The sequence below is a fragment of the Toxorhynchites rutilus genome, chromosome 3 (assembly GCF_029784135.1).
Source record: "Toxorhynchites rutilus septentrionalis strain SRP chromosome 3, ASM2978413v1, whole genome shotgun sequence".
NCBI classification, from domain to species: domain Eukaryota; kingdom Metazoa; phylum Arthropoda; class Insecta; order Diptera; family Culicidae; genus Toxorhynchites; species Toxorhynchites rutilus.
Window position 1 is genome coordinate 159,125,443 of NC_073746.1, and position 15,568 is coordinate 159,141,010.

General features: G+C 39.8%; 1 protein-coding gene across 9 annotated transcripts in view; it reads left to right on the forward strand.

Annotated features, from left to right (window-relative positions):
* Nucleotides 1–15,568, forward strand: part of LOC129780517 (RB1-inducible coiled-coil protein 1) — a 63,105-nt gene that overhangs the window by 27,674 nt on the left and 19,863 nt on the right. For 8 of the 9 annotated variants that reach the window (XR_008743952.1, XM_055788849.1, XM_055788851.1 and 5 more), the window contains exons 4-13: nt 97–385; nt 451–913; nt 975–1,264; nt 1,321–1,510; nt 1,586–1,778; nt 1,847–2,057; nt 2,120–2,273; nt 9,892–10,989; nt 14,767–15,058; nt 15,117–15,478. Coding sequence is in view for 8 of the 9 variants with exons in the window: in XM_055788849.1 (XP_055644824.1) it covers nt 97–385; nt 451–913; nt 975–1,264; nt 1,321–1,510; nt 1,586–1,778; nt 1,847–2,057; nt 2,120–2,273; nt 9,892–10,989; nt 14,767–15,058; nt 15,117–15,478 (3,542 nt within the window). In the remaining variant the exon portion in view is untranslated. The remainder of the gene's footprint in view (nt 1–96; nt 386–450; nt 914–974; nt 1,265–1,320; nt 1,511–1,585; nt 1,779–1,846; nt 2,058–2,119; nt 2,274–9,891; nt 10,990–14,766; nt 15,059–15,116; nt 15,479–15,568) is intronic. The other variant, XM_055788848.1, reaches the window with a different exon arrangement.

Here is a 15,568-nt window from a genome sequence, read left to right on the forward strand (position 1 = left end):
GAATTGTTTATGAATTTAGACAGCCTTTCGTTGAACAACAATTTTCAGATTATGGGACGTCTGTTGAACGATTATTTCTGTTCTATTTCTCCGTAGACAACGAACTGAAGGCTCAGGTGGATAGATGCCTGGATCTGCCAGCCGAATACAACACGGTTGTGAGACGAGCCCAACTCGCACATAAGTTTAACGAGATGGCAAAGGAGGAAGTGAAGATCTGTGTGCAACTGGTTTACGAGCAGCATCTGCAGCAGCAAGGATGGGCTGCTATCGTGGCCAACATGGAAGACGTTGTGGCGGAGTTTCAAGAACGGTTCGCTGTTTTCGAGCGAAGCTACGAAGAGCACAAGGAACAGTACAGTGAACAGGGCGATTTTTTACCTTCGTACGTGTGTTGTGCTTTGTTCTTGTGTGATGTTTTTATTTATCGTTTTCATCATTCGTCCACAGATTTGGCGATGTCCTAGAAAAGCTCGCCGATATTCCGATTCTGTCGACATTGATGAAGAATGCAGACTCGCGTCCATTTGGTGCGTTCGATGAACTGTGTGCATCCGCTGGCAAACTGAACATGTCGACCGGAAGCAATAATTCGAGCAAAAATGAAGCAACGAGCACTAGCGTTGGTAGTGGTGGCGCTGCCCCAGTGCCAGAAGCATCAGCGAGTGCTGGATGTAGTGAACAAACTTCAGAATCGGCGGAAGGAGCTGCGGCGGATGTCAAAGAATCGGTTTTATCCGAAAACGACAAAGTAAAGTGTATCTCCTTGCTAGATTGGCTCTCGGCGTCTGAAGGACAGAAAACTATAAAGCGTATCGCGCAGGAATGTCATCATAGCTTGGATCAACTCGAAAAATTTACCATGCCTGCGCTAAGAGAAAACGTCAAAAAGGCAGTCGAATTATCTCAAAGGGTAACAGCAGTAATCATTGGATTGAATGTACATTGGTTTCATGTCTTCTTTAATTTCACAGGAAGATATGAAGGAAATTAAAGGTCTCGGGCAGCGGCTAGGCGGACTTGACCAATTGATGGTTGAAGTGAAGCAGTACGAAAGAGAACAAGCTGTCTTGGCTCAATCGTTTCAGCAAAATCAGATCCGAGCGGGTAGTCTGGGAGACATATCAATTCTACCGGATTTATGTGCTACCCATCGTAGTCAGCTAGTGGTACTGTTACAGAATCAGAGAAATTTGCGCGATATTCGTCGTCGCTGTACGAAAGCGAAGGATGAATTGTGTGCCAACTTAGTTCAACGGCTTCGGTATTTATGAATGTGTTTAAATAACGCCACAGGTTAATTTATTATTTTTTATATAGCAGATACATTATGCACGTGGAAACTAAAGTGTTCGAGCTAGACAACAGTTTGCTGTTCTACCACTCCTGTCTGAAGCGACTGCAAAGATATCTGGGGATTATTGAACAAATTCAAATAGCACCTTGCTTGTACGTTAGTGCTGTTACGGAAGTGGTTCGTCGAAGGATGTTCTCTGGTTCTTTCCTAAAAGTAGGTTCCCCGTAAAATTTCCTCTTACACTGTTTTTTTCTCTCGATATATTCCATTGTTTCATTTCATTTGCAGTGGGCTTCGGATTTAGCGAGCCGTCTAATGACAATACACAATGATGAAGTTGTGCGGCGACATAACTTTACCACACAGTTCGAGGGCCACTTTTTGAACACACTTTTCCCCGGTCTGGAGGACATGCCACCACAATATGCAATTCCGGCGCCGTCAGTTTTTGATTCTAGTCTACCGAGTTTGGACAAGCAAGGTTAGCTGCTTCGATGGAATTGATAAACATAAATTGATTATTTCAATCGCTCGAAATATGCTTTTCAGACCTTGAAGAACTTTCACGTTTCCTACCTGAGCTCACGGAGAAGATCCAGTTACCAAATCTAGATTCTGTGATAGATTTTTTTTCATCTAGATCAGTAGAGCCTAATCAGAGCAAAACCAGTGAGCTAAAGTCGGGGGAAAACGTGGGACAAACTGAAAGTGAAAATGCGCTCGGCTCAGAAAGTGCAACAGCACATCAACAGACGAAAGAGTATGACGAAACAAATGAAAAGTTGAATTTCAACCCTAACCATTTATCATTCTTGTTTGTAGTGGTGGTGAATCGGAAACCGATACTGAAGAGTTTGAAGATGTGGGACCAAGTACGACGGATCGTCGTCATCGTGGCCGCGTGAAGGTGGAGTCCTGCAGTATGGCAACCTCTACTGAACAAGTGCAGCAAGCGTGCGCCGAAACATTGACAGAGGTGCGATCAAACAAAAATACTACCACTACTAATCTTATAACACTTACTAACACGTCACTAAGAAACGTTAGCGTTGATAAAATTGCTGAGGAACCGATTAATGATCGGGTTGCAACAATACTATCTTGCGACACACCAATGGCGCAAAATACTATTAGCGATAATGATAATGTTGATGTGCGGCAGTCTTCGAGAGAAGCGGTTCCGCGTGATATATTTCAACGCAGTGGTAGTGTTTTGCCATCGTCGCATAGCTCTGGTAGCACTTGCGCTGATGATGATCATGATCGGAGAAGTAAGCTCACCCCACAAACTCTACCGCTCGGTTCTACGTCACCTGTCCGTACGACGTCTACGTCGACGGAACGGTCCAATTCGCAGGATCGATTGGTAAACGCTGGTTGTGACGATGAGTTTATCAATTCAGAATTTTACATTGACGAATCGCTACCGTCGAGCGCTACCAGTGCTGCGGCCGAACAGTATCAACGGCAGCTGCAGTTGCAGCAGTGTCTGATTAAACAGAACATCGCCGACAGTCTGAGCAAGTGCCATCGGACGGGCAGCTATGATGAGGAAACCGTCATTCTGCTGCTACAGGTACTTTACACATATTCTTTAGCAACAAGATATTGGTATACACAAAAGGTTTCTTTTTGTTGCATTGAGCTACGGATGCACGTTTTGCAACATATTTTATTTATTTATGCTCTCAACTGAGCAAAGAGGGATTTATGTTTTGTAGTTATACGTACTTTTTAGTCTTCTCGTATCTAATTGCAGATAATCCTAAATTTACGATGGTCCGAAAATCATTTGCGTTCTCTTCAAATATAGCGCATCTCTTTATAAGAAACTACATTTATGTATGGAAATATGAAGAAAAATTGCAGAGAATTAGGAGTTTTGATATAGCTCAAATTTTATATTTTCTCTCTTCCGCTTTATTCTTTCTTTTATATTACCACTTATCGTTTACACAATGAAACTCATCATAAGACATTTTTTGCTAATCATTACTAAAATAAACCCTTTCACAAAGGCAGTGTGCTCCGTCGGAGTATACTGTTGAACGGGGCACTGCGCCGAAAAGTATGCATATCGCGCGGGTGTGATCGATGTGCAGTATTACCCTGATGTCGTCTATAGACGACGCTCGTACACACAGCTCATCGCGCGAATGTAGTCTATAGACGAACATAGAATCAAATTGCCAGATAATCGACGGAAAGCTACTGTCATTGCGCGCCTTTTCAGTATATGTCAAAAAGTTGAAGCGCAATCAACATAATTTTTAGCCACTTCGAATACGTCGAATTTCGTACCAACGAGAGTGTTTTTGTGGGGAATGTTACGTCCTTTACTTCTATATGAAGAAAAAACTGCGGAGAGTCATCACATTTTGGTGGAAGTTTATGATGACCATGCTCCAACTGAGCAAACGTGTCAGACGTGGTTTGCACGATTTAAAAGCGGTAATTATGACTTGGAAGACGAAGAACGTTCCGGACCGCCAAAAAAGTTTGAAGATGAAGAATTGGAGGTTTTACTCGATCAAGATCCGTTACAAACATGCAAATACACTTGGAAAGATACGACATTGGGTGCCGTATGAATTGAAGTCATGACGCGTCGACAACTGCTCCAACGGTATAAAAGGAAGGGTTTTTTGCATCGAGTCGTTACTGGCGATGAAAAGTGAGTCCATTACGATAATCCTAAACGACGGGCAAGCAAATTGTGATCCTGTCCGAACGTGTTAGTGTTGATACCTTAGAAACACACACCAGTGAAAATGATTCCAAAAGAAGAGATGGTGAATATGGATAGATTAATCCTTTTGCGTGATCGCGCGAAAGCAAAATCATGCGCATTCGAAGCGCAGTTGACGTAGTAGTGAACATAACGCCATGGTGATCGTGCATTCGCAAAATTAAAAAAATGAGTGGGTTATATCTATGATATAACCGCAAGGTTCACGTGGAACTACCTTAGCTTAGCAATCATTCGTTTGTATTGATTAAATTCTTGATTGAATGAAACAGTTTCCAAATTCAATTGAGTTCAATATATTTGCTCTGTGAGTGAAAAAAATGAACAAATGCCGTGTAAAGTCAATTCATTTATTGTGATTGATTGTTCTTCGTTACAAGAAAATTTAATGACGGACCTTTTACGTTTAGTATGATGACTAGAACAAAATATATGTACGGAAGAATTATCAAACGTTTGATGAACCAGCCTAAGGCTGAAAATCTTTCCAATAAAGACAAAAAAAATATCAAACGATTATTTTATTTTACATTTCCCTCTGAAGTTTACATCCCAAAAGTGTACATACTTCTCGAATCTCGAATTTGCTTGAAACTGGGAAGTTCATTCGCTTCTAGTTGCATTTATTTGCAGAGTCGATTTCCCCAGAAACCTCGGTTTTGAAGTCTGTGTTAGGGAAACACATTTCAATCGGAACAAAAATACCCCCGATTTGTATGAATTCGCAATGCCGATTTCCCCACGCTTCATGGATTTGAAGTTTGTGTTAGGGAAACACATTCCAGTCGGAACAAAAATACCCCCGACTTGCATGAATTTGAAATACCGATTTCTCCAGGCACCTTGGTTTAGAAATCTCTATTAGGGAACACATTTCGGTGGGAACAAAAGCTCCCCCTACTTTCGTGTGTTCTTTTTCTTCTTTTTGGCTTTAAGAGGGTTTAAACTTTTCAGTTCACTCGCCTCTAGGCTCTTTCGTGTGTTTGCAATGCCGATTTCGCTGCTTGGTTTTAAAGTCTGTGTTAGGGAACATTTTTCGATGAGAACAAAAGTCCCCCTACTTTCATGTATTTGCAATGCCGATTTGCTTGGCTGCTTGGTTTTGATGGCTGTGTTAGGGAAACCGTAAATCGGGCCAATCAAAACGATGCAGTTAGGGCGTTTAGATAACGCCTAATATTTTACAGTTATTCAATTGTTTATCTAATGAAAAACAACATTTTGTTAGTTGCGATAGATGCGTAGAAATATTCCCTATCAAGTGATGCAAACATCTCTCCTATCCAGTACGAAATGTTCGAGCTATAAGCATTCGAAATCTTTAATTTTTTCCTGCATGTTCTGTGTTTAGGTTTTCCCTCCATATATTCCGGTTAGACGTAGTCCCACGTCAAAACATTTTCTAGAGTGTGTAGCCCTTCATCATCGAATATATGCTATTTGTCCCGAAGAGAAATTCAAAGAACACGATGAGTGGTACATTGATTTTGAGGCACACTATTACGAGACATGTGTTCTGGTGGAGCGAATGACACAAACGATTCGCCCGATTCCAGTTTTGCATTGCCAGCAAGTTGAATTTCCACCAATCGATAACCCCCACATTGTTCAGCAGCAACCGGATTCCACATCAACAGACGAAATGAGCCTGAGACTTTTTCGCGTTTTTATGCAGCGGCTTTTCACGATATACATTTTCTCATCGATATTGGAGCAGATGCTATGAATCCAACCGAAGTGCCAGTAATGAACAACGATACCAGAAGGATGTGGAAGGCATCTATTCCAGAAGTTGTGATTTCAACCTATGCCGATACTATTAATTAATGTTATGTCACCCCTGGAGGCGAATGAACTGCAAAGTTTAAAGCCTCTTAAAAACAAAGAAACGTGAAACGTGTTATGTCATCCCTGAATGCCATGAAGGTCCATCATGTGATTATGCAGTTAAACCAACCGATTCAGTAAGAAACCTAACAACGTGATGAAAGGTGCACATTAGGGTGGCAATGGATGTATGGAAAAAAAATCATCATCGAATTTAGAAAAACTCGAAGCGCTCAAGGTTTTGATTTTTTCATCCTCGAAAATTTTCCAAGAGGGGAAAGGAAATTAGGAAAATCGATCTTTTTTTTCGATGCCAAATGTCTTAAAAATGCATGAAACCTCGAGATCTGATGTCATCTTAAAAAAAATTTTGGCCCAAAATCGACCTTTTGGGACTTAGTCTGAGAGGCAATGAAGGTATGAAAAAAAAATCGAATTCAAAGAAACGACCATGTACATTTTGTTTATTGGTCCAAAAAATGATCGGTGCAAAGTCAGCTCAAACGGACATGATTGAGGGGTGCCTCAAAGCGCTCAAAGTTTTGATTTTTCATCCTCGAAAATCTTTCAAGGGGGGCGGGGTAAAGGAAATTAGGAAAATCGAAATTTTTTTCGATGCCGAATGTTTTTGAAATTTGACTGTTTTTTGCTGCCACCCTAGTGCACATACCGAAATGTTTGCTGTCAATGCCAAGCCGTCCGGTAACTTGTGTGTTGGTGCGCACCCCAACTATAAATGTGGAGTACTTCGTATGATATCCGTTCCTAAACGGCAATCCAAAATCCGAAAGCTGAGATTTGACTGCAGCTCTTCACGAACTTGCCAAAAGTGTCAAGGTAGGCACTACACATTGTTCCATTTCAATGAATCGCCAAATTCCTATATTCCAATACCGTCAATTATTCCTGTTAGCAAATCCAATCCTTTTCCAGCTGATGTGATTCCTATATCCCATGTTTCCCCACTTGCCACCTCTTGCTGTGTTATCAATGCTCCCCGCCTTGGAAATAGCCGTTTAATGACAACTGTTACTAATGTTTTAGACAGTGAAGCCGACATCCAGCCAGACCATGCTTTTTTTTTGATTATTTGTTCCAAGCTCATCTAGTGTCGATTGCACTTGATCACATCCCAGATGACAGTTTTCCACAATGGATATCAGCCCTGGTGCCATACACGAGACTACTACAATCAACTGTAGGCAACCTAATGCGAAATGCGGAACCTTTTGTTTGACACATCTTCACCACGAAAGATAATTTGGAAGTTCATCCAACCCCATGTCCCTGTTATGGCTCATGAAGATATGTCCAAAAACTGATTCCATTGTTTCTTTATCTAATTATTACCAGGTCTGTACCCTCTATCTATGTCAAAACTTGCTCCACTTCCACGTTGCATTCCGGTCAATGCATCACAAATAAGCCTGGGGGGAGTATGTTCGCAACCAAAGCGCGAAGTTTGAGCAAATGTTCCCTAATTCCAAATTACATCCTTTTCCCATACAAATCACTCCCTTCCTTCTGAAATGCAGTGTGGGGTGCATAACACTACTACAAACAGCCGCAAAACTTGATACACAGCATAAAATGTAACGAATACAAACGAAGTGTGAAGTGCATAATAATCGATACCTACCAACGCCAAGCATTCGATTCCATATCCAACCATTGCAAGTGACGCATCGCTAATGAATCCATCCCGTGTTTAGTATTTTTTTCCAAGTGTTTTAATTCTTCAGTGCAAGCCACATCCAAACGGTCTCCCTAAAACCAAATTCCAGTGTTCCTGAGCTATCAACATCCAGGCCTTCTTCAGCTGAAGGATCCGCCTTTCCTCAATGGTGTGAACCACCAGTAACCATTTTTACAGAATAAAGCTTCAATTTTTGCTTCAATACATAAAATGTTATAGAATGTTCCGCCCTTTACTCCTTTCCCCCGTTACGTAATTTGTGCATGACGTCTAACAACATTTGTATGTAATTGTAGAACTTATGCGAATTGAATTTTTCGAAAAAAAACTTAGAGAAAAGGGAAGGGGTGTCTGACCACAGTGAAAACGTTTAGTGCTCCCTAAAACCTCCACATGCCAAATTTGGCTCGATTTGCTTGATTAGTTCTTCAATAATGCAGAAATTTGTGTTTCATTTGTATGGCATCCTCCCCTTAAAGAGGGGGAGGAGTGTCGAACCACCATAGAAACGTTCATCGATCCCTAAAACCACATATGCCAAGTTTGATTCCATTTACTTGATTAGATCTCGTGTTATTCAGCACAACCACCAACCAACCTTCATTTCTTAGAGATTCCTTAGAGAGGGGGAGTGGTTTCGAACTATCATAAGAACCTTCCCCGACCCCAAAAACCCCTACATACCAGTTTTCATGTCGATCGGTTCAGTAGTTTCCGAGTCCATAAGAGTCAGAAAGACAGACAGACAGACAGGAATCGAATTTTATATACTCAGATTTCTCTGTTTGTTTTATTTCAGTTATCGGACAGGCAAACGATGAGAAAGAGCGAAATCATTCCTATTGCGAGCGATAAACTTTTAAGTTTCGTATATTACAAACCTATCCATATTCCCCCACTATATGTTCATATTATCCTCATCGAGAAAAATGTTCTGTTTTAATTTCAGTGAAAAGGATTGAAAAACGCTTTTTTGTGAAACATTTGGCCGATTATTTCGAAAAACAGTATATTGGATTGTAGGAAACTACATTTCAATTTTGGGGAACATGAATTTCCATAGATATAATTGAAGTTTTTCCTAACATGTCCGTATCACCCCCATCCCACCTCTACTGGATTTTTCAAACGCTCTTCCAAATGAAATTTCAAGATGTTTGAAACAACAATCTTGTTTTTTTTAACAATAATGTTTCGACACTTTCGTTGAAATTGTGAAGGGTGATACTTTTTCGAGCATATCGGCTGGTATCTCACCGATAACACATATGATGTTGCACTAGAAGCTTGAATCGATGCTAGTTTATCGGCACGAACAAAAGATTCGACATACTTCAACAAAAAAATTGTCCAACGGCGTCAAATCGCACGATCTAGGCTGCCTTTTAACTGGATCAAAAAGAGAGATAAATTGCTCACCAAATTCATTACGAAATAGGACCATCGTTTTGGGTGCTGTGTGACATGTGGCGCCGTCTTGTTGAAATTAAATGTCAACTTGATATAACTGGTGTATTTTGTACAATACCACCATTCACAATAACGGCGTTGTTCTCATCTTCATCTTTGGAGAAGTACAGGCCAATGATTCCTCCGGACCACAAACCGCACAAAACAATTTATTTTTCGGGATGCATTGGCAACATTTGTGTTGCTTGTTGCTGCTCATCGGACCAAATACAGCAATTTTGCGTATGAACGTATCATCCGTTCAACCGAATATGTGTTTCATAAACGAAAAAAATTTTTTTTGGCAGAGCATTGATTTCGGTAATAAAATTCAATGATTTGTAAGCGTTGTTCGTTTTGTAAAGCTTTCCATAATGAAATGGCAATGAAAACTACAAATCATTAATTTCGACAAATGACACGAATCGCGTGTGATCTGAAAAAAACACTTGTTATTTTTCGCGATACATCATCCGAGTGTTGGGGGCCCGATTTTATTGTGCTTAAGACCTTCCAATAAAGCTGTCGTAAGTGTTAATACAGGAAGTAATGCGAACGACTACATACAAACGTTCACGGATACGATCTTCGTAACGATCAAATTTGATGATTTCACAATTTTCGAACCTAACTTGGTTGGATTTCCGACCAATTACATTCAATAATATAACTGCTGGTTTATCTAGTGTTGACAGTTTTTGGTGATGTGTTATACCCAGAAATTCAAATAAATTTTAAATACACAACTGAGGGAGGAAAGCAAAAAATTATCATCTTATGTGATGCTTGTTTACGCGAACATGTCCCCTCTAATCAAACAAATCTAAATTTGCTGACTGCTCTAGCTCTAAATCAATCTCATTCTTTTTCTAGGAAAATCTCGGCACCACACGTATCGAGGTGGAGAAGTTGAGCGGTATTTTGCGGAACATGGACCAGCTCTCACAGTCGTCGATCGCATTCTTGCGCGAGCAGTTAGCCGCACTCAAGGCAGAGAACGTGGCGAGCAAGGCCGAGTTTCGAAACCAGCTGGAATCCATCAACAAATCCTGGTCTGCGATACAGGACGAGTGTCGAAACCGAGAACGCGAAATGATTCAACAGCTCACCGTTGACCACGAGCTGGAGATGAACGATCTTAAAAAAAGTATCCATCAAAAGGACGACGAGATTCAATCGCTTCGATCGGACAACACCACGATGAAGGCGAGCCTGATTGAAACGGTGTCCAAGTATGAGAGCGAGGAAAAGGAGCTGAACGATAAGATCGATGAAATGAAGGAAGAGATCCGCAAATTGACAAATCAAGTTGAAGATGCGCAGGTCGATCAAAAGAAGGCAATTCAGGAGGCGGTTGACCAGCTTGAGCACAAGCACAAAAACGATATTGAATCGCTACGTTGTCGATACAAGTTAATGACAAGTATGGATCGTTCCCCGTCTGACACAAGCCTGGAGAAGATTGAAAGGCCCGATGTGATCGACATTGCCAGCCACGAGCAGTTGATGGCTCAGGTGAGGGAAGATTTCAACGATGAGAAGGAACTCGCAATTAAAACTGCCGTAGATCAGGAGCGACAGCGATGGGAAGCCACACTGAAGATCCAGGAGCAGCGTTCGATGGCTAGTAGTTCGCCGGGGGTATCTTCTGGTAGCCATGAATGCTACAAAAGAATTCTCGAGGAGAAAGAGCGTCAGCTGGATGAGCTGCGCGAAAAAGAAGCTCTTTTAGTTAGGGAGAATCAACGGTGCAAAGAAACGATTCAATTATTGTCGGAACTGGAAGTGTCTGCCGGTCAGGTCAATATGAAGTATCGAATCGATGATTTGGAGCTCGAGAAGGAAAACTTGAAGAAAGAATTGGATAAACTTCAGAACAAAGTTGGAGCAATATCAATTCAGACTTGTGCAAAGGGGGATGCTGTGTTAATCGTTTACAATGCTACCTATGAGCAATATACTATAGTGCAGGTAATTGATTTTTTATGAGTTTATTGACGAATTTCACGCCAACTCGTTCTAGGAGTTGGTACCACCGTCTCAGAGAGCAGTGCAACGTTGAGGGTGTAAAGACATTGGTCATTTAAGATACTTTGCATATTTGAACTATTCAAAAAATAATTAGACTACCTTTTGAAAAGGGCTAAAGTTTTTTTTCTTATTTTTTTACATAAATCATGACTCAAAAACTATAATACCTACACAATTTTTATCAAAAAATTAAATGTAGCAAATTGTTTAAATTTTCATCCAAAAGTAGGCTGACCAAACGTACCAATTTGAACGGGACATTTAAATAGATGCTGTATCAGCAACTAAAATTGCTGTTAATTTTGCTGATTTTATTAGAATTCTTCAAGATGAAAAGGAAGAAGAAATTAAAGTGTTCTCAAAAAATATATAGAGATTTGTGTCCAAGACCGCATTGTTCACGCAGGACTACAAAATTTTTATATACAATTCGCTAGTTTACCACTTTGACTGGAGGGCCGGTGCTATGCCGCTGTGTTTGTACGGAGATCCCATTTCCAATTACTATAATAGTTTGATCGGGTGAACATCGGGGCTTCGTCATCAGCGCATTTTCTGGAAAAACAATTGGTCAGTGATTTCAAAACAAAGAGCCTTCAGTCGACATTTTGACATTTCCCGATCAGAATCGGTTTCCTACGCATGAAGCAATTCGAACGTGGTTAACTCGTGAGACTGTTACAGGAAGCACTCTACAATATCTACTAAATCATATTAACTCAGGGTCCAAAAGGACGTGATCATGTCAGTCAGTTGAATCGTTTGTTTGATAAATCGCACAAGTCCATTTGACGCGCTCGCATGAAAACGACTAAACACTATTTTTCTCAACCTCGTTCTCGTATTTGTTGCTATCAGGTTTGACTATCACCGCCAAAACATATTAAGTGGAACCACTTTTTCATCAATGTGACATTTTAAGCTCAAATCTAACGTTTGAAAGTTGGTGGACTTAGGGGTTTCTCAAACAAACGAGAAATCAGTGGTTAATTTATCAGTTTGAAGTGATTCAATTCAATTTCATGCACTCTTAATGCTCATAATGTTCATACCAAGTATGAATGGGATTGTTTATAACGCGGCTCATATACGTTCAATATTATGGCGCAATATATAATTGTTCGTCTAGGGGCTTCAATATTGTCCCTAGACGAACCATTATATTGCACAAACAAAAATATTCAATATTATTGATCAATAATACGTAAGTATCCCGTTTTTCTTCCTGAATTATTTTTTGAATTTTAAGGGCTATTAATATATATTTTATTTGTGAATTTTAATAAAAAAGTTTTTGAGAAGAAGGCATTTCAATTTTTAAAATATTTGTTTCCACTATAATTTAAAAAAATAGGCATTTTCTATGAAAATTCAAACAATTTCCTACATTGTATTCATTGACAAATTTTTTTGTAGTTTTTCAATTATAATATTTGATAAAAAAATAAGAAAAAACTTTTCAGAAAGTCTAATTTTTTTCAATATTTCAAGTATGCAAAGTTGCTTAAATGACCAATGTCTTTGCACAGGGTGTCGACTACCCTGAAAAACCTTGAAAATCAGGGAATATCAGGGAATTCAAACGTAGAATTTGGATTATTGCAGTAATTTGAAAGTCAATTATACAAAAAATGTATTTGACTAGTTTCACTCTCTGTAGGTTTTTCAGTATTTTGTTTGCTTTTGCCTGTAGATGAACTTAGTTCTTCCGAAGGTTAAACAGCACAAAAATAGACAGCTTTTACATTCGAGCTGTTTTTGCTAGCATTTGGCATGTTCGTGTAAGCAGAAAGAGAGGTACGGTAAAATCATAAAACTGTTTTGCATTCTTTCCCGACTGTTCACTGGAGCGAAGGTTTGGAGTTTTTGGCAATTTTCATCGTTTTTTTTATAAAAAAAATGATTTCTATGTTACAGAAAATCTTACTATCTATATTACTATTTTCTGTAACATAGCAAGCATAATAGTACTAAGTACGAAATGGTAGACAAAACTACTCTCCGAGGCATTTCGTCATGGTACTGTTACGCATTCACGTCAAAGTTTCAAACCAGACACCTCCAGGTTGTATTGCAACTGATCATATACTTATGCAATCAGTACTCGGAGTTCAGCTTCAGCCAATTTCTTCCTTTTTCTTCTTCGAAAACTATCCATAAACTCATACTTAAAAAACACACTATGAAATCTGATATCCTGTCGTTTCTAGAAAGACTTATGTGTCACAAATTACAACGCATCGCTAAAAATACATGGTTGAGAAGAATTATGGCAGCCAGAAAGCTGTGAAGATCTAACTAGGGTGTGATAGAATGAGCTTTATGATGATGTTTGGCTTTGCCACGTATTCTAAATATGAGCTCGATGGAACTTTGTAAGCTATACTGGTTGCGGATGGGCTGGACTTTCAAAATGAAGAAGAAACACTATTGAGTTTGGGTAGCTTCGGATTGCATATTTTACACGGTTCATTAACTCCTTTCCGTATTATTTAATACGTCACACATCAAGTGATTTCACTACTCTGCTGAGCTTTCTAGCGCTCTATGTTATGCAAGTACACCACGAGTGAGATTCGATGTTGAACGGGAAAGAGTTAAAGGATGGATGGATTCAAAAAGCTCGCTAAAATTTTACGACAGACAAATCTTGAAATTTCTTCCGGGATGCGAAGTACTAGTTTTAGAGCTTATGAAGCGTTGATGCATTGTTTCTGATAGCAAAAATAACTAGGATACGATTCGAAAAGCTATCAACTAATGGATATTGATGGATTTTCGATGTATCAGTTGAGCTCCAACAGACTTAGCTCTGAAACAATATTACCATCAAGAACAGCAACAAGTTTGCTGATTATGATCCGAAAAATTAACGTCTGGAGCATGTTTGGAAAGGATAGGTTTACGGAACTTTTTACCAAAAATGGTCTTCTGTCTCTCGTTTGAGAACCCTAACGTTGAGAGTGCCTTTCCATTAATACCGAATATTTTTCATGAAAACATGTGTGACGAAACGGTTGTGCTATGCGACAAGTTTATGATGCTATGCTTCACTTTGGAAGGATAGTATGAATAAAAATGTGAAGCTAGTTAATTCAACGAGTTGAAAATGCTCATTCTCTTTATCCAGAAGATAAGAAAAGTCAGAAGAAAGAAACTTTTACGTCAGATGAATCAAAGTTAATGAAGCGGCTACGGAAAGCAGAGGCGAAATCTTTAATGGTGAAACGAATAAAATTTTGAAAAATGCACAGAAGAGAGCCGATAGATTGAAAGAAAAAATATTTCTTCAAAATGGTACCAGGTTCATAAAATTGATACGAATCAAAATGAAAATGACTCATTCTGCACTAGTATTTAAGGCTCCTTCAGTCGTCGTTTAACTCAATTAAATCACATTACAAACATTAATTCATTGGAAGATGGCGACAAACCTTCTTTAATTTCATTGTTTAGGATAACTTAACATTTTAGGAACTACTGCTAAAGTACGAGTGGAAAATTTGATTATTAGTCTACATCTGGGATTTTTCTAAAAAATTGCTGGAAAATCAGGGACTATCAGGGATTTTTTTTTTGGTTTTGAGTCGACACCCTGTTACACCCACAACGTTTCACTGTAATCTGAGATATTGCTGCCAATGACTAGTCGAGTTGGCACGAAATTCGACTATTGGATCTTTGTAATAATACCATGAATCATGCCATATATTTCAGAACGCGCCGTGCTTGTATTTCCTTCACGCAGAAAGCTATCAAGCGTTAAATCTTCCACCACTCGAGCCGGGCATGGTGCCAAAGATTCTACACACTATGGGTATAGTAGTGAATAAAGACTACTGTCATGCACGCAAGGATAAAAATCGATACAAGGTATCACAGGGAACCCGTTTCTATCGAGTGTCGGTGAAGGCATTGCCAAGCAGCAGTGGCAGCGTGAGTAGTACCTCTGCCAGCAGCAGTGCATCGAAGAGTTTCGATAACGATAAGTCATCAAAGAAGAGCAAAGGTAAACTGTTCGGAAGCAGGTGGAGAAACCCATGACTCATTGCATATCTCGCCCACAGATAAAATGTCAGAATCAAGTCGAACTTCTTCAACACTAACCAATCAGAGCGCCTCCGGTCATCTCATCGATTCGTTCGCACAAACAGAACATATGGCCTCATCGGTGACCGAGGGCACACTGATTCTTACCAGTACAAGTCAAGATATGACCGACTCCGGCGTTGCTGAGCAACAGAAGAGTTATAAGGAGCGCACGACCAGTGCAACGGACGAGGAGGACATCACATACAGCAGAATCACAAGTTCCTGTGCGGATGAAAGTGATTTACAATGTCGGCTCCGCAATCAAAGCGTGTGTGAAGAAGTTCAGGAAGATTTGATTGATTCACCGCAACAGGAAACAATCACTAGCAGCACTACGGTAAATTTCTTCTTGTGATAAGCAGCAAACGCGATCAAACCTTTCCTTTCCACACATACATACATCTGCATGGTAACATTTCTCACAGAC